This window comes from Dermochelys coriacea, chromosome 4, assembly GCF_009764565.3.
Source record: "Dermochelys coriacea isolate rDerCor1 chromosome 4, rDerCor1.pri.v4, whole genome shotgun sequence".
Taxonomy (NCBI): domain Eukaryota; kingdom Metazoa; phylum Chordata; order Testudines; family Dermochelyidae; genus Dermochelys; species Dermochelys coriacea.
Window position 1 is genome coordinate 17887001 of NC_050071.1, and position 19894 is coordinate 17906894.

The 19894-nt window shown below is 40.0% G+C and overlaps 1 protein-coding gene across 7 annotated transcripts in view; it reads right to left on the reverse strand.

The window, feature by feature from the left end:
- The window catches only part of LIN54 (lin-54 DREAM MuvB core complex component), a 60945-nt gene that overhangs the window by 18783 nt on the left and 22268 nt on the right, over positions 1 to 19894 (reverse strand). For 3 of the 7 annotated variants that reach the window (XM_038398958.2, XM_038398955.2, XM_038398953.2), the window contains exons 2-5: positions 14902 to 15632; positions 7028 to 7148; positions 2380 to 2525; positions 2100 to 2258 (exon numbers count right to left, since the gene is read on the reverse strand). In XM_038398958.2, coding sequence (XP_038254886.1) covers positions 2100 to 2258; positions 2380 to 2525; positions 7028 to 7148; positions 14902 to 15591 — 1116 coding nt within the window. In that variant the 5' untranslated portion in view covers positions 15592 to 15632. Of the gene's footprint in view, positions 1 to 2099; positions 2259 to 2379; positions 2526 to 7027; positions 7149 to 14901; positions 15633 to 16119; positions 16262 to 19894 lie in introns of those variants that run through there. The other 4 variants (XM_043512970.1, XM_038398954.2, XM_038398957.2 and 1 more) reach the window with 3 other exon arrangements.

Here is a 19894-nt window from a genome sequence, read left to right on the forward strand (position 1 = left end):
GTTAGTTCCAGATGTCCAGAAGTATAAAGTCTCTATTATGCATCAGCAAAAACCATGAGGAGTCCTTGTGGCACCTTAGAGACTAATACATTTATTTGGGCATAAGCTTTTGTAGGCTAAAACCCACTTCTTCATTTGCTGATAGAGATTAACATGGCTACTACTCGGAAACCTATTATGCATCAGAAGCTTGTATTATCTCTAGCTTTTGGAGCAATCAAACAAAGAGATGCTGTTTGGAAATCCCTTATTACCATATATAGTACAACAGAGTATCATCTGGCAAATGTATAGCAGTTTGGGGAGATACTCGATTCTTTTCTACAGCATACTCTGCAAGCACAAACTGTGGACAGCTTTCTCCATATTCAGCTCCGATTCCTTTTGTGGGTGAAATATTTGTTCATCCTAAAAAGGGCATGGGACTGGATGCTGGATGAACCAAAAAAGATTAAGAGTTTGATTTCACTAGATGTTAGATTCCAGTTCTGGTTTTAAATCAGCTTTTGCACTATTTTCATGAGTGCCTTTGAGATCAAGGCTCCATGTCCATTGTTCCCAGGTATTCAGGGATTACAATATGTGTGGAACATAATATGCCAGAACGAGAGACCTGCTGTATTTCGACCAAGAGTTCTCAGTGAAAACAGAGAAGCAGCCTTAACTCTTTCCTAACTTGTGTGTGTTTGTCCCTTATTACTTACACAAATCGGTCAAGATATTCTGCTGCTAAAATTCAATTTACTCAACCACAATTCAGGCTTCTTTCCAGTCCTTAATAAAATAAGATGCAAACCAGATAATATCATCTGCCTAATAAAGCTCAAGTAGCACAATGATGAGAGTAACAAATATCTACAGAGATAAATAAGTGAGTTTTGGCAGAAGTGCTCTGTACTGAAGCTATAGGCTCCTGCAATACACAGCCTAAAACTTGTTATGAGTTTTAATCCTCACTATAGGCCCAATTCTGCAGGCTCTTTGGGCACAGAATTCCCATTGATTTGTACAGGAGTTCATGTGCGAAGCAGCTGTACAATCAGGACCTGTAGTGGGGCAACTTGATAGCGTGTTAATACCAAGTAAAATAAAAGAAAAATTAAACAGAGAAGATATGAAATAGGCACTGAATCAGTTTGCAAAGTTATGAGGGAAAACCTCCATTCCCCAAAAGGATCAAACGGGCTCACTCTGCACCTTCTTCAGCTGATTTTGAACACATTACTCCTTTTCCACTCACAACAAAATATGGAAGAAGTGTCAGGTTTTCAAAAACAGCCTTTGCTACCACATTGTATTCAACAGCCTGAAAATCCTGAGTTCACTGTCACTGGTTTGGCCTGCTCCAAGACTTCTGTATTTGTGGAAGGAAGACACCACAGTTTGAAAGAAGAAACAATTCTGTATAAAGAAATGGAACAGCCTTACAGATTAGGGCTTGATTTGTGGAGAGCAGAGTGCCCACAATCTTCCAGGAGGTTTGCAAAACCTCTGAGATTCAAGCTCTACATTCTGAACTCTCCCTTAAACCCAAGCATCTAGTGAAGGTGCCACGTAAATGCTTCCAAACGGAAAATTATTTGCAGCACCTCCTAGTAACTGCCATTCTTACTTTTATTTAGCCATATTTCAGTTTCTATCATTTTGATGAGACAAAATAATGCCACATTTGTGCAGTTCTAAGAGGCAGGAAAATAGCCTAAAGCAAATGTAATGCAGTCAAACCAAAAAGAGAGAGAAGCTTTCTACAGCTAACCAATAAAATAAATTTAAAGTCCTTTTACTTATTTATAGATTTAGCTTCTGTTCTTCTCCTATTTAAAAATGGTCCTATGGACGATTCAATTCCCCAGCTTTGATAAGTCACTGTCTAACTGCTTGGCTTCCCTCTGCATGCTTAGTGATCTCAGATTTAATAGCATTCATTCTGGCTCTTGGGTAGCAAGACTGCTTGCTCCACAGGGTAATGCTTCTGGTGTCTGGCAGTCCCCATAAACATGAACACCCTGTGACAGCTGAGTGCTCTCAGACAGAGAGTGGAAATTGCAGCTGACTCATGGAAGATAAAACTGAACAGTACAAGGAAAGCCAATATATACCTGAGCAGTTGTATGGTTGACTATGGCCTTGCCAGGGGAAGAGGGTGCTGACTGCTGCACTGTGAGGATCTGCTGTCCTAAAGCTACATTCAGAGGAACACCCACCGTCTTCTGTGGGGAGTTCGGAGGCTGTGAGGCCACTGACACCACTGTCAACTGCTGAGCAAAATGAAGAAGCTGATTAAATTAATTCTGCAGTAAACAATTGCACACTACTAGAGCTTCTTCAGTGCACTGCATACATACACACCACACTTATGCAAAAGGCAAGGTGTTTTACCTTATTGGGGGACTTCAGCGGGGAGATAGCTATTTTATTAGGTGTCTGTTGTGTTGTAGAACTTAAAGAAGGCCCAATAACTCCACTCTCAGAGATGGTTATGGTCTTTGGTGGCGTTCCTGGAGAAGTCTGTGAAAGAACCCTACCTGTAAACAAGAGGCACAAGGTCACCCTAATTACTTGTATGTTTGTTTATGACAGCCTTAGAGCAAAAGGTTTATTTCCATATCATGGATGCTGCTAACAGAATGCTGATGCACCTTGACACCACCTCAAAGGGAAAGTTACTTTGATATCATTGGAGTGACACTGTATTATGTAGATCATGTTTAATAGGGAGTGACACCAATATTATTTAGATCATGTTTAATGGGCAAGGAAATAGTCAGAGGAAAACTGCCTTAGAAGCAAACACATTGCTTTTGGGAGTTTTCCAAATAAATCTCATGTCTAAATATACCTTGAAAAGTTAAATTTATATTGACATTTTCAATATGTTTCACTGATGATACCTTACTCCCAGAGCCGAGTTTTAGCTCAATCTTCTCTGCACTACTCTGACATCATGGTCCACTACACAAAAAGCTAGTTCTGGCAAGAGACTTACTATCACCCTGCCCCAGCCTTCATGATAAATGCCTGCTGCGCAAACACCCAGAGACATTCCCATTTTTCAGGAAGATCAGCATACTCAGAAGATGATTCTGAGTATTCAGTTCAACCCACTGAAAGATTAAAAAACCAATCAGCAAAAATGAGCTATTTTAGGATGCTGAGGGGAGGTTTTGTTAGTTTATCTGTAAACATTAGTTGTAAGTTTGTTTCTTTAGGATTTGTTTCTTGTATTTTATGTGTCACTGAGCAATGTAAATGTGCTATCCCCAGATCAAAGTGCAACCTGAATAAACATCTGCTCCTAGATGACAGGCAATGGTAACAAGCTTAAAATCACCAAAATCTCATTTCTATTTCTATTAGAAAACATAGAGGGTCACAACCCCTTTCACATACAGCTTGATGCTGGCAAGTGCACTGCTGATTTAGCCCCGCTGCCATATCAACAGGACACAAAGGACGCAGCAGAGCAGAAGTAGAGGAAAGCAGAAGGTGACGCTCATATGGGACTGACTTTATATTGGTAAGAAATATTTCATAAAATAGGGATACAAGTATCCAACCTCACTGTTAATTCTAGTGGGATTTTTTCATTTGCATTCACCTTAGGAGGGATATAATTAAGGAGTTTAGGCCCCAAAACTGGCAGTCTGCATGAGGTCATAATCCATTTTTCTTGATTGCTTTTAGAAAAAAAAAATCCAAAGTTAATAGGCCTGTTTTGACAGCTCCCTTTGGGAGACACCAGACTAGCTCAGGAGGTGCATAAGAACTGGAGGGTGGGGAAAAAAATGCACCACTCTAGATCTACACACGCCTCTGTGCTTGTGATAGCTAGCTCCTTAAAAGCCTTCTCACCCTGCTCCTGCAGCAGCCGCTGGGAAGAGGTCATGTGTACAAGGAGGAGCTCACTAGCCCAACCTTCTCTTCTAGCAGATAGCCCAGGCTGACACAGCAACCACTGGATGCCCACACTGAGTAGCTTAGGGCTACTGTGGCTCAATCTAACTTCCAATGAAGTCAATGAAAACACACCCATTAATTTCAATAGGAGTTAGATCCGGCCTGGGGATAGTGGTGGGAAATTGGTGAGAGACAGAACAAAAAATGAAATAAAACAAAATAACTAAAATGGAAATAAAAAGGTGAAACGGTGGCAACTGGAGTCAGAATGCAGAACAAGAAACGTGAAACTGGGAAAATTGGTGGGACACCAGTCCCACAGCCAATTGCAAATGGATGCTCCAATGGGAATGGGAACTACTGAGATCAGCTGCTCCCCTGTGCTCACATCTTCCATGTACAATAGCACCAAATATTTAAAAAGCCAAGTTACTTTCCCCTGCATTTTTGATCAAGATGAAAGTATTTGCTCTACAGGCAAGGGACAAAGACAAGAGAAAGAATTAAGCAGTAAGATGACAGACACATGTCAACAGAGTTCCACAACCCCCCTGAAACAACATGATCCTAGTGAAAAATCTCCTCCCCCCAGGAGTATATACATGAGACTAAAATATTATCTAAGTTTAGTAAAAATGTACAATAAAAAAAATACAACTGTTATACAACAAATATAATTGTTAGTTATTGTTACTAATAGCCCTTAAAGAAACATGATGTTCTTACAAACAGGATATAAAAACCTCACCTTCAATACTTTTCAATGTTTCCAGTTTGTTTTTCTGAAGACAGCAGCTTTCTCCTTCTCTATCTCCTGAGCACCACTCTTGTTTTTCCTTCCTTCCTTCCTAATTGGAAGGCTCACTGTTTACATTTACTTAAAACTTTAGGAAGCTAAAAGCTAGAAGTTGTAAAATCCTCCCAGTCAGCTTAAAGATATCAGCAAGCACACGTGCCACACCCTCCCTGTTAGTGAAGGCCAGAGACTCTCTCAGCTGGCAAGCTTGGTAAACACATCTTTAAAAACACTTTTCCCTTTTCAGAGCAGGAGTTCCACCTATCAGTGATGCTTTTCTTGCATGGACTGAGAGAAAGAAGTCCTGATTCTAGCACATTGGTTGAAAAGAAAAATGAAATTGAAATACAAATCTTTAAAAAAAAACAACTAAATTAATTGTCAATTTTGTGTTGCTGTTCCAATACTGCAGTGGAAACAGATTTAGCAGAAATTATAAAATGGCATGTTCTTACATGTAAATTTCTTGCTATGGTCCTGGTCTTAGCTAATTTTCACTCTTTCATATATTAGTGAAAATTTAATATGGTTTTGTGCAAGGGGTTTTTTTTTGGGGGGGGGGGTTAAGTTGTATAAATACAATTAATAAACTTCCCATCTAGAAGTTTAAGACCAAATTTTCATAGAGCAGCGAAAGGAAAGCAGAAGCTACTTTCTTTCAGAAAAGCATGGAAACCTGGAAAAGACAAAAAAATACTACTTAAACTGAAAATCAGATGCAGGAGTAAGGAACAGAAAGCAAAGCCAGATAAGAAAAGGGTTGTAAATTCATATTACATGCAGCTTATATGGATAAAAAGTTAAAAGGAACCTTGCAGAGATAATTGTGTCTTTTCATGGGCCACTCAAGGCCTCAATCCTGCAAAGATTTATGCATAAAGTTCAGTATGTCATTAGACTTCACAAGACTGGGGTCTACGTGGCTCTCTCAGTCTGGTAGAAGTTGAAGAACCACCTATTTCCAAGCTCTGCGGACTCCTTATCTTTCATATTTGTTTTAAGAGATCATTTACAGCATCTCCTAGATCTTATTTTTATATTTATATAGGCAATACTCAACTCTGAATGTACACATTGTCTCAGTGGTTCTCAACCTTTTTTTATTTGCAGGACCCTAAAAGATTTTGAATGGCTTTGCGGACCCCTTTGAAATCTACTCTCTGTATTATATATAGTTGAATTCTGTTCAGTCAGTTTTCAAACTAAGTCTTTCATGGACCCCTTAGTTGTGGTCTGCAGACCACAGGTTGAAAACCATTGGTCTAGAAGAGCTGAAAGTACAAAATGGAGAGGGCAAAACCAAGCTGATTATTTCCCAAAGCAGAAAATCATTTCTCATCATGTTTGTTTATATTTATAGACATTTCTATGAAAATAAGCACCTATAAATGGACACACCATGCAATTTCATTAAAGGGGCACTGTAAGCTTTAAAGTCACATTTCTGTCCGAAAATATTGTCTGCAACAAGTAATATTTACAATTACAATAAATGGAAAAGATTAGAGGAAAAAATAATTTACTTTCTTTTTTCAGTTCATTCACTTTACACATTTGCTAGCACTTTCTGCATACTGAATCGGTCAGTCCATTCTTTCTGGGAGGATTTTTTCCACATAGCATCAGGGAAAAGAAAAGCATCTTAAGAAAAAACAAAAGGTGAACTTGTACAACCATAAAAACTGGCAGGGGTACTCCAGGACAGGTGCAAGATTTTAATCTATTTTTTAAACTCTAAGACTTCAAGTTGATTGTGTTCCTGCAATTGCTACACAGCATAGGATTTAAAAATAAGGAAGCGTGACCAAACACACCTGCTGATGAACTACATCAGTATACATTTATTGACCTAATTCATTCCACTGTCTCAGAGACCTCATTTCAGGCTTTAGCCAAAAAAGCCAATGTTATTAATAAGATGCAATTTCCTTCTTACACACAGTTGTGTGTTTAACATAATTTCAAAGTACTTAGAGGCTTGATAGCTTTTTTTGAATTGCATAAAAATAAATACTGTATTATCCATATCTGATCTGTTTAGTTTTTATTAGCAATTTTAAAGCTTATTAGCATACAGATACTTTCGCAGCTAGCACTCTGAATCACTGAGGTCTGATATAAAAAACAAAAACGTGGCAGTTGTGGTGTACCATCTTAAGCAGCTACATATTAGCTATAAGTTCTTTTAAACCTCTAAAATTCTGAAATGTGATGCACTTCATGTAGCATCAAAAGCTACAGTAAATGAACAGCAAGATTTGTATTCAGTATTGCCATTTCATTCCACAGCCCTTGAAAAACAGTACAGGAAAACAAGTCATAAAGAAGTACAACCTGCAATGACTGGTGACACTTGAGTTGTCTGTCCTGTAACCGCTTTGCTATTAATTGGTTTTGCAAAGATCAGCTTGGTGATTACTGGGCCAGAAGTTGGTGTTCTGGTTTTCTTAGCAATCTGAAAGAGGGACATAGAGAGAGAAAAGAATTTTAAAATAACCTCATAGTGTTGGGATTTGAAATACAATTTTGCTAGGTTCCTAATAAAGGGGAGGGGACAACACTCATATAATTGAGCAGAAGTGATTCATTCATAATATTCTGCTGTTTCCCTCCCATTCCAACCCCAATTTTTCCCTAGGCAGAGAATTAGGTTGTCATTAGTGCCATTTGGTCAGCCAGCGAAGTAAACAAAGGTGCTACATAGCCAAACTATTTCTTTTCCAGATAGTTAAATGTCTTCCAAAATATCTCTGGTCATAAAAGACCCTCGGGCAGAAGTCCTAAAATTGTTTCCACACTTACCCAGAGTTTTATTTAAGAAGTTGAAGCATATTTGTGGATACGGAAGTGAGATTTTTAAAAAGTTATAACATTTCAAACAAGGTATTTATTCCTAGTCTGAGTCATTGAAGGAAACTGTGTTTTGGAAGTGTTGGTCCATGTATCCCAACCTGGCAGCACACTTCTACTGCATAGCTCGTGATGGAGAAACCATGTTCAGCATCTGTTGTAAGAAAACGCTATCAATCCCTGGGAACTTTTGACACTTACTTTTAAATAGCTGCAAATTTCTGGACACAGAAACAAAGGGTACTTTTTTCCTGCAGCAAACCTTCCATACCTGTGAAGACTGATTCAAGTCTTTGAAAATATGGCTTGATAAGAGACAGGTAATTTTAGTTGGTTGAGGGAGCTCAGGTTTATTTATTTATTTATTTGAAGATTTATAAACAAGACTTTCATCTCCCCATCCAATTTATGGAAATCAAAACCTGACCTCCTCAACAGAGCACTAGGTTGTGTTAGTGATCAAATCTGATACTGGTATCCAGCGGGCAAAGAGTTGTGGGTTACTGATTTAGAATTAAGGTACCTTCTTCCAGTAACTAGGATATATTTTAATTTGTTGGCCACAAAAGCTCCCTGTAGCTAGCTGTCTGTTACCAGTCAGCAGGTATAAATTGAGGCCCACGGCCTCAGTATGCTAGATATGGAAGTAGGGATGGCTCTACCTTTAGCTTCTGGGCATTTGTGTGGGGGCAAGGGTCAGAAGGGCCTATACTCTAAATGAACAGAAGGGGAATTGTGGGGAGATATGAGGACCCTTTGGAGGAAGAATGGGCTCGTTGCTGGTCCGCAAATACCAACAGGCAGATTGGGTGACAGTGGGAGAGCAGACCACATCTCTGTACAGTTGTCCCTTAAGTTACAAGGTCATGGTCTAGTTCCTCTTTAGCCTCCTGCCATCGCCCCCCTCCTCCATTTCTGCCAATGGGATAAAAGAATCCTATAATCTCACTTTGGGATGAGAAAACATACAAACAGGATGTTCAAAGCCCCTTGGATCTTTCAGCCCACTTCCAAATAGTCATGCAGTGGAAAGAGGTAATGAAGCTGGAGTGTGTAAGTGGTGAAACACCTTGCGTAAGAATGGTAAGAATGCCATTTCCATCTTTCAGAACATCCCCTCCTAATTATGTGTTTTTGGAAGTGAGCCAAGTTGATTGGAGAAAAATTTTGGCTCACCTATTATGACACTCTGACCAAAAGTCAGCCCTGACAATTACCAGTGTGGTAGATTAGAAGTTTGTTTTTCCCACTCAACACCACCAGATTTACACCAGTGTAATTCCAATGACGTGGAATGTCACGCCATAAAACTGACAGCAGAGTAGAGAATCAGGCCCTAAACTTAGGATCAAAACCACAATTACATTTCACTCTAGAGTAACCTATGGAGAATAAAATCTGTGAACAATGCAAGAATTTGAATATGTAAATTATGATTTTATATGGCCACAGTAAAGAGGAAGTTATTGCCAAGTGGGCTAGTTTCTGTGATCTCCTATAGAAAACCCTAGTTATATTAATGATGTTTTGTTTTTAAGAAACGCTGCAGTTTTAAAATTGATCTGCATCAGCACACCATCAGCTCAGAGACCTTCAAACAAGAACTGGCAGTTGGGAGATTTCAGATCACAGCAGTGTACTCTGTGATACGTGTTATATAGACAGAACCACTGAAGGAGTCAGGGCTCACACCTAGTGATGGCTGTGGGAGGCATTAGGCCTGTAACTGTCTGGAGGATCATCCTAGCACGTTGGCTGCCGTCCTTTTCAAGGAATTAAGTGTTACTGTCTTGACAATGAAACCTCCCTAGTAAAACAAACCGTGCCTCTGTCCTCCCTCAGCTGTACTCAGCCAACAGCAGCAAACATAAGATGGTTTTAAAATCAGACACAGCTAGAAAACAGATCTAATTTAACGGAAACCATGCACTCCTCTGCACTGCAGTGCAAATTATTCCAGAGAGAAAAGCTCTACCTTATACAGTCTGTGATCAAGTCCAGCTGTGGTCTGGAGATTTATTCTCCTCACATATACTGTACATACTACTCTATGCCTTGGCATTGATTTTCTCTTCAGTTTCAAAAAGTACAGAACCAAAAGATCAAAATATCTTTAAAAAATGTGGAAAAAAAATATAATAGAGTATGCATCTAAAGCCTTAAAATGACGCCAAAATTTACTATTAGCCCAAATGAAAGTTTGTTTGGACATAAGGAGACAGAAATTAGGAAACAGAAGTTTGAGAGAAAAAAATATTATTCGTACATTATATTTAATTGTTTGGAAAGAGCAGATCTCATCTACATTGCAGCGTATAATTGTGTAGCATGTAGGTTTAATGGAAGTTAAGAGTTAGCTCTAATAATAGATACTATCATGAGGGGCAGATGTTTAAAATCCTAAAATACATTTGTTTTTAAGAGATATTTTTCAGTAGAATTGCTTGAACAATTTAAAAAAGTATCATAAATGCACACACACCTGTAACAATAAATATCCATCTACTAATAAACCCCCTGAAATTGTCTCTGACCTGTCAGAAATCAGTCTCACCTGCTCTGGACTATTACTGTAATTAAGTCACTTTTATCTCTGAAGGGACAAGTGATGTCAAAAAGTCAAGCTATTCAGCATTCAATCCACATCTATCAGGAACACCTTTGTTTGAGATGACATTCAGTATTACTAATGAATGGTGATTAACTTTGTTTTAAAGCACTGCCATATATCAGGCTGCTGCTCATGTGAAATATTTTAGGAACACTCAAACTAGAGTTTTTGTTGTTGTTGTTTTTTGCGAAGCAGGAGGTTACAAGCCTGGGTGGTGAGGAGATCAAGAGAGGGGGGAGCAGGAGGGGATAACTGCTGCAGAAACAGATTGCAACTAATTCTATTTACTTGTGTCTGACAAGAATGTTAATTTTACTCAGCAGCTGCCCAGGTCTCCCAGGTTCTGTAGCCCTGCCATGCGGACTTCCCCAGACCAGGAACCAAAGAGCTTCCAGACTCCTGGGACAGTGGGCACCCCAAATACCCAGCTGGCCCAGCAGTCTGGAAGTTCTGGGGTCCCCAGTCTGGGGCAGCTGCGTGGGAGGCTGCCCTGGAGCTGCAGACCCTGGAACTCGGGAGCCCATCCCAGGACTTCCATACTCCCTGAGGCAGAGCTGGGAATTGAACCCTGGTCAGAGCTGAGGCTTCCAGGGCCTCCAGCTCCACAGCAGGCAGGGAACCAGGCAGGTTTCTGACAGAACCCTGCCTCTGATTCAGCTAAAGTTCATCAAACCCAACTTGCTTTCGCAAGAAATTTCAAGTTTGATGAACTAGTATTTTCCAGTGAAGTTTCTGACCAGCCCTACTAGTTTCTTTGAATTGGAGTATGGAGCCTGCTTCCCCACAAGCAGCTCTCCCCTAAGGAAATGTGATATGGCAATTTCACAAGAGAAATGCACACAGCCTTCTGCTCCTGAGAGAATACAAACAGGCTGCTTTGCAAGTGTCTTTATTTATAGTAAGGGTAAAATTCTGCCCTGGGATGTGCACTCACAGCTCAGTGGGCACAGCATGCATGTATCTAAAGGCAGATTTTGCCCTTATCTGTTAGATTAGAATATGCTTATACAAGAATATGCTCAATGATTCTGACCTATACATGCAAATACAATTACCTATACACTGTACTCTGTCATATCAAATCTGGAGGCGTGATAGCGCAAAGGTGAAGAGAGGTACCACAGCCGTTTTTCAGGAAAGATGATTGAGCTTGAAGAAACAGGTTCAGGGAGCAGGGTTTGGAACAGGGACAGGGAGGAGAGAACGGTGGTTTTTAATTTGAAGAGAAGATACCATTGAGGTGGCTTAAAAGATTTGCTTTGCCAAAATAGCCCTGGCACAGGAGACTGAAATTTCTATTGCAATCTATTGGCTCTGCCAGTTATCATAGCAAGACAAATTCATTTAGGCTAACTTAGCAATTGGAGTGGAGATGAGTCTGGGCATAAGATTAGAAAGAGGCATAAGTAAGGCCAGATCTGCATTCAAAACTTTTGCTAGTATAGTAATGGGGGTTGGGATGTGATTTTTTTATTATATTTTTATGCTGGCAAAAGCCCGGGTATAGATGAATTTATCATAAGAGTCCTTTTGCTCATATAGTTTATTTCAGCTAGAGAACTGGTAAAAGTTATATCATCAAAAGCTCTCTTTTGCCAGTATAAGTTGCTTCTACACTAGAAAGATTTACCAGTATAGCTATACCAGCAAAACTTTCCTCGCATAGTCGAGGCCCAAATTTATAAGGCATTTTACTCTCAGTAGCATTGCAGATTCAACATAGCATTAAGAGAGGGACCTGGATTCTATAGAATGTTTTACTAAATTCCAATTAGTTTTGCCTTTTCCAAAGTAATGGGATTGTACCAGTTACTTAAGGTCCAAACTGGAAGACAATGGGGCTGTACTGGTGTAACTGAAGGTCTAACACAGGGGTGGGAAAACTTTTTGGCCCAAGGGCCACATCGGGGTGCAAAACTGGAGGGCCGGGTAGGGAAGGCTGTGCTCCCCAAACAGTCTGGCCCCTGTCCCCATCCGCTCCCTCCCACTTCCTGCCCCGACTGCCCCCCCAACCCCTATCTACACCCCCACCCCCTGACAGGCTTCCCGGGACCCCACCCCTACCCAACCCCCCCTGCTCCCTGTCCCCAGATTTCCCCTACCCCTATATCCACACCCTCTCCTCCTGACAGGCCCCCCGGGACTCCCACACCCTATCCAATCCCCCCATTCCCCGTTCCCTGTCCCCCCCCAGAACCTCTGCCCTATCCAACCACTCTCTGTTTCCTGTCCCCCGATGCCCCCCGGAACTCCCTGCCCCTTATCCAACCCCCCCACTCCCAACCCCCTTACCATGTTGCTCAGAGCAGCAGGAGCTCACAGCCCCGCCGCCTGCACAGAGCCAGCCACGCTGCCTGCGCAGCGGTGCGGCTGCAGGGAATGGGGGACAGCAGGGGAGGGGCCTAGGGGCTAGCCTCCCTGGCCAGGAGCTCAAGGGCCAGGCAAGACGGTCCCATAGGCCGGATGTGGCCCGCGGGACGTAGTTTGCCCACCTCTGGTCTAACATGACCTGCAGAACTTTTAATACTGATGATGATGTATGCTAAGAACACAGCTAGATTCTCAGATCCCAGGCTAATTTTAATCAATTCACTTTTCAGAGTCAAACAGCATTTTAAATAAATAAATAAATAAGATAAATTATTAGCACTTTACAAAGCCTTCCATTGGAGGACCTCAAATGGTTTTACAAATCAATTAATTAAGCCTCACAAAATCCTTGAGGTAGGGGAGTAGCATCACCATTTAACACATGGGGGAACTGAAAAGTTAATCAGAGCCAGAAAGAGAACCTGGATCTCCTGACTCCCTCTGTCACCATTAATCTCCTAGATCAGGATTATCAAACTTTGTAAGTGTGTACAAGATCTTAATAGTGAGATTATCTTTCCCTCACAGAACACCTTCCCTCACATTCATGATCTTGTGGATCATGGATTTCTCTCCCATTTGCAATGACGTAACATCCCTGTGATACCTACAGAAATTTCTTACAAGGAAAAAGCAGTATTAGAGAAGTGGTTTTTTGTCTTTGTTGCAATAAGTGCTTTGTGGTTTTTAAAACAGTTAGTCACACTGTCGACTCTTGGTCTGCATTTTTTTCTCCCCAATCCCATCCATTCCCCTCCTCTATATCCCTTGCTTCCCTGTGCTTGCTTGTTTGCCACCTCGTCCTCTTCTCCTCCAGAATGCTTCCCCTACCACTGGTTCACCTTTGACACTACTAAATAAACTTCTCTGTAGAAACAGCAGAAAAAAAGACCCAGCATCACATGATCAGCCTTTTTCATTGAGAAACTGATGCAGTAGACCACAGTGCCCACACTAAGCAATAATCTACCCTTATGGATCTCTTACATATTAAACATGCATGCAGATGGCATAGATTTATGGGTGGGTGTGTGTTTTTTTAATCAAAAACATTAATTGTAGCTTTTGAAAAGCCAAATGCAAACAGTTTCATCTGTTTTATAAAAGGAACCAAAGGGGAAGAGCAAGTTTGTTTTGCAGAGCAGTGATTCTTAAAGCCTTGCAATTGGACATAAATCAATTAATCAGGAAAACTTTCAGGATTCCCAAAGGCAAGAAAATAGCGGAGGACGATCAGGAAGAATCAACAGCCTTTCAAGTCTCAGATGCCACGGGCAAGAGGAAAATCATAAATGCTACAACCCGAGAGTGCAACATAACTTATGCATTTTTTCCTTTAGCTTTTTTTTAAACTGCCAGCATCAGCCCTACAACTCAAGCCAAATGGCAGGAATTGATCCATTTTTAAATGTTCCTGTGCCGAGTCAGGAGCCAAAGCTTCTTTTAAAGATATTCTGCCAACCTTAACATTAACAATGGAAGTAAAAAAGAAATCAGTAGGGACCAGTCAAACATTAAAAATCAACATTAGTCAGGAATTGGATCTTCCGCTTTGATGTGGCTACAAGTACTGAGCAATATGAGAAAAGACTGCACAGGAAAAAAACACTGAGATTGTATGGTGCTTTAAAATACATAGTCTCAAATGTTCTGCATGCTACAGTTTGGGTTTGCTTGCTGTGAAATATCCATTTGGGAGTTTAGCGCTCTATTTTGTTTGCTTATGGCTCCATCATTTCACAAGCACAGCAAGTATTCTGATTTTTATATAGACTGTTAGTTTTATTCTCCCATCCCCAGCTAATGTTTCTGGGAAGATCTTTTTTCCAGATTCAGCTGGGTGTGCTTTAGAAATTTAAACAGCAATTTAGAAGAAGTAAACTTAATATCCATGCAGAGTTCAATCTTCCTAGAGGTATATGGGATTAACTGAATCACACTCAGTGAAGAATTCTCTCCACTGCAATAAATTCTGATGGCACAGACACATACTCTGCAATAAAGAAAAGGAGTACTTGTGGCAACTTAGAGACTAACAAATTTATTTGAGCATAAGCTTTGTAAGTCTCTAAGGTGCCACAAGTACTCCTTTTCTTTTTTGCAAATACAGACTAACACGGCTGCTACTCTGATACTCTGCGATAAACCTTAATCTCCCAAAAGGTAGTTGGATGTAAAGAATTTACAATTTAAATACCTTCAGATATGACTGGATACACTAGAAGCAATATTCTCTATATACGCACAGTGAATTCTGAGGGTTGTGTGTGCACACATTTCTATCAACAAAAACAAACCTTCCATATAGGAACAGTTTTCGTTTTAAAACAAAAAAGGTTTATTTTTAAAAAAGTTTAATTAGTACAACCCCTTTTACCTGTACTGTTTTTAACTGCTGGGTCTGTAATACAGAAGACTGGGCTGCAGTATTGATCAGCTGACTTCCTGGCGTCAAAGAGGAGACACCAACGACAGGCTTCATCTCTGGCCTCCCTCCAATAGTAACTACTTTGATCTGCTGGGCTGGTACCTTGGAGTCTCCTGCCTGAGCCTGAATTGTGGCCTTCTGACTCTGGGGTAGCTGGTTGTGGGGTAGCGCTAAGACAATTGGCTGGCCAGACTTTCCCAAAGTTGTCACAATTAGCTTTTGCCCTTCTTGTTTAATAGTTTGATTGCCAAGTTTAAGATCAGTGGCCTTGTTCAGAATAATCTGATTGGCTGAGATCGTGACAGGAGTCTGAGCACCAAGTTTATGAAGGCCACTTTGCAAAGTAGGTTTTACTGTTGCATTAGTGTCAGTTTTTGTAATTGTGGTATTCACTGTAACTTGGCTTGAGTGATTGCTGGGCACGGTAGCTGGTTCTGTGGTGACTGTGGTTGTAGTTGCAGAGTCACTGGCTGAGCTTATGTTCACTATTTCTTCCAGTTCTGTTTCCATAGGAATAGCCTCTCCCATAGGCGATGCCACAATAACAGCCTCAATGCTATCATCTTCCATCAGAGTTATGCCAGTGTCCATTATCTCCTCAGGGAGTAAGCTGTTCACCTCTGGTGATACAACCTCCATTGCAGATGTTCTGGCAGTAAGGCAACGACCCGGCACTGCAACTATATTTAAAAAAAAAAAGTAATAAAGATCAATTAGTAGATCATAAATTATTAAACTCCATGACAACATACATTTCTGCAAAGCTTCAGGAATAGTATTACCATAGAGGAAAACATAAGTGCACAAATACTGGAGGTGGAGGAATTTTAGTGGAACTATATTTTCTTGTGAAATTTATTCTTGATTCTTTAATACATTTACTTGAATTTCCTTTTAATCCTAATTTAGATCAGACCTCCTCCAGCAGCACTGCAATACACCCATGTCTCCTTAGGCCAGAGAAAGCCAGGGATTAAAATGTAAGAGTTCATGAATGGTTTTAGTAGTCACACATGCCAACATTCAGTATCAAGCGGTCATTCCTTGGAGTTGTTTGAAGTGGTGAATGTGCTAATAATTAGTTCACTTGTTTACGAGTATTAATTTCAATGATCTCAGCAACAGCACATGGGAAAGCAGAGCTATTTTAGTGACAAATTTAGTTACCTATTGAACTTGATCACCAACCCATTTGAGAACCAAGCCAATAATGCTGCTTTTCAAAGCCATGGATGATTTCATGCTTCGGTTGTCCCACAGGGTGGGGGTGGGAGGGAAAGCACAGCTCACTTGTTCTATACTTATTAGAAAAGAAAGAGCCTCAAATTGTGACTGTAATATAAAACATCCAGTGGATAAATGAACTAATCTGCAGGACACAGCAGGGTGGACTGAATTGATTAGAAAGAAAAGCAAGCTTAAAAGCAGAATTAGCAGTGGGTTCTATACATGGGAGTCTCAACTTGAAAAACCTTGAAGAGGGGACAATGAAAATGGCTGAATCTCCTATAAATATGATACAGAAGCATGAATATTGGATTTCCCATTAAAAAGGTAACATTTTGTCTGTCAACAATGATCAGCATTTTAAAATACCTCCTTCACTATTTGCCTCCATTAGTTTATTTCTTTTACCTTGTAGTGGGTGAGCACACTATGTACCCGCTTATCGTTTACAACATTCACCATGAACCTCAGGGTTTAGCAACCGTAACACCTTGCCCTCGCAAACCTGCGTTTGCATGTTGCAAAGTACAGTGGTGCCGTTTTTACAGCACAGCCGTTCATAATTAATGGATTACTGTTGTGGATGGTTTAAAATGCATGGATTAAATGCTGAAGTTGCATTTATTTATTACAATGCCATAGTGTGTCTGAATTTGCACCATTTATGATCAACAACCACACTGACCTTTTTGGGGGGGGGGAGGGATAGCTCAGGGGTTTGAGCATTGGCCTGCTAAACCCAGGGTTGTGAGTTCAATCCTTGAGGGGGCCATTTAGGGATCTGGGGCAAAAATTGGGGATTGGTCCTGCTTTGAGCAGGGGGTTGGACTAGATGACTTCCTGAGGTCCCTTCCAACCCTGATATTCTATGATTCTATGACTAGCTGTAGAGTATTCACCCAGGAAGTATAGAAGATAGGGAAAAACTGCCATATGTTATATAATTTATATTCTGACAGGCTGATGATGAAAACAATTACTGTAACAGGGTCAGAGGTTCCCACTAGTTTCCGTCTATTTTTGTTCATTAGAATATTGTAAGAAAACTATACAAGAAAAAGATGATTAACAAAACATTTTTATGGTGCAGTTTGGAACTTACACGTCATTAACAAAGAGTTTTGCACCAAACACACCTGAAGAATTGAGAATCTTGGGGCAGGTCTACACTACAGATTTACAGCGACTCAGCTGCACAGGTGCAGCTGCGCCACTGTAGCGCTTCTGTGAAGACACTCTAAACGGACAGGAGAGAGCTCTCCTATCGGCTTAATAATTCCACCTCTGTGAGAGGTGGTAGCTATGTTGATGGGAGAAGCTCTCCCGCCGACATAGCACTGTATACACCGGCACTTAGGTTGGTATAATTACATCACTCAGGGGTGTCAATAATCCACTCCCCTGAGCGATGTAGTTATATCGCAGTAATTTTGTAGTGTAGACCAGAGTTCGGTATTAATGACTTGAGCCAAGTTTTTTTTCTATAATAAATATGATGGGAAATTTGGGACATTTTCATAACAATACTTAACATTAGAAATTTATTCTTTGCCTGTTTTGGGAAAAGGCTAATTTTTTAACATACTAGTATTTAAACCAAACTCCCTTATTTATTATTTTTAGCAATAGTGTAGGAAATTTTTTGTATGTCATCACAAACAGCTTGTTATGAGCAAAAGGCGGCTTTGTATGAATTCTATGGCCCTTTAAAAAAAAATTTACATTTTTGTCGCCATCAGGGATCAGAAACTTTTCTATACCTAATTTAAGACCTATCAATTCCCTAGACCAATAACAAAAGACTGTAGAATCTAGTGGATAAGATGCTAGTTTCAAAAGTTGCAAGTTCAAAATTAGTTCCTTCAAATACTTTTTCTATTCTTCTAAAGCAAGGAAGTAATGTATGTGATGACAAATATTTCAGTGTTAAAAAAAAGCCAAGCTAAAAAGTGACTGGCTATTTAAATGTTGAAGTGAACAAGTCTCTAGAACTAAAAGCCATTAAAAATGACAAACCCTTTTGCAACATGGCTGATTTAGTAGCTACCATATAGTTATATGGCTGCATTGTTCCTTTTCTAAATAGGCTTTATTTTTAATATGTGAAATGTTATGCATTATGCCTCATGCAGGCAAAACTCTCACTCATCCAAGAGAAGCTCTGTCCACATCAGCTGTTTTGATTCCATAACCAGCACAGGATCAGGAGCCAATTATTTTTCCAAAGAAACATGAAAGAAAGAGACAAGGTGGGTGAGGTAACATCCTTTTTTGGACCAACTTCTTTTGGTCAAAGAGACAAGCTTTTGAGTTTACACAGAGCTCTTCTTTAGGTCTGAGACCGGTATTCAGAGCATTACAACACAAATGCACAAACATGCCTATACTTAGTGGCACATAGGTAACACCTCAACTGCAGCCACTAAACCCATTTTAAAAAAAAAGGAGTACTTGTGGCACCTTAGAGACTAACAAATTTATTTGAGCATAAGCTTTCGAGAGCTACAGCTCACTTCATCGGATGCTGTAGCTCACAAAAGCTTATGCTCAAATAAATTTGTTAGTCTCAAAGGTGCCACAAGTACTCCTTTTCTTTTTGCGAATACAGACTAACACGGCTGCTATTCTGAAACCTGTCATTTTATTTTAAGGGGATTGTTTTTTTAAAATGGATCTCAGAACATGATAAAATACTGCATTGACATTAACATCACTAATAAATTATGCTGCTTTTATTTCTCACACTATACCAAGCTTCAGCTACTCGTGTGAGATAACTTACTTATATGACCCACAGTCATAACAAACAACTCACTTATTGGCAAGCACTTAAAACTGTTTATTTCTCTGAGGTCACTGCCAGAAATACCTCCTTTGGAAAACTTTACTTTTCGGATGATGGCAGCACAGTCTGTAGTGATGCTATGCCTTGTAACTACTGGTACAGAAAACAGTTCTTCTTATAAGGACATATTAGATAATAGTGCCATACTGCTGCTTGGAAGATAACCCAAATTATCAGACAAGACTTACCATAGAATAGGAAAATACAAAAACACTTAGCAATGATTCAGCACTGGTGTGTCAAGACCACTACCTAGCATGCTGACCAACATGGTCTCATCATTTCCTTGTGCTCTCCCAGCTGTCTGTATCCACCTGCAGTCTCCTGTCTTATACTTTGATTGTAAACTCCTTGGGGCAGGGACTAGCTTTCTGTTCTGTGTTTGTACAGCACCAGCACAATGGGGGCCTGGTCCAGGACTAGGGCTCCTAGGTGCTACCCTAATACAATAAAATATACTTCCATATTTGGAGGTATCCAAACTTGCCATCTTTGGCTGCAATGACTTTTTAAGAGAAAGAGAGAGAGGGAAATAGGAGAAAAAGGATAAATGCAGTGAGCTTTGCTTATATGCAAAAAACAAGGAGATGGCCTGGCTTCTTGTATTTACATGTGGCTATAAAAACCTCTCAGTAAATTTAAATCCTGATCCTCATTCACTACTCTATATATGATGAATTTCTAACAAACTACTATAGCATTACTATAATTTGGTATATACTAACATTTTCACTGGTAAAAATGCAAACCAATAAAGGTAGATAGGATTCTTTTGATGAAAATCACAGGATCAACAGAATAAGCTAATGACCTCTGTAGCACAAGTTAAATGTAAAAAAAAAAAAAAAAATTAGAACTTTTAAAATACCA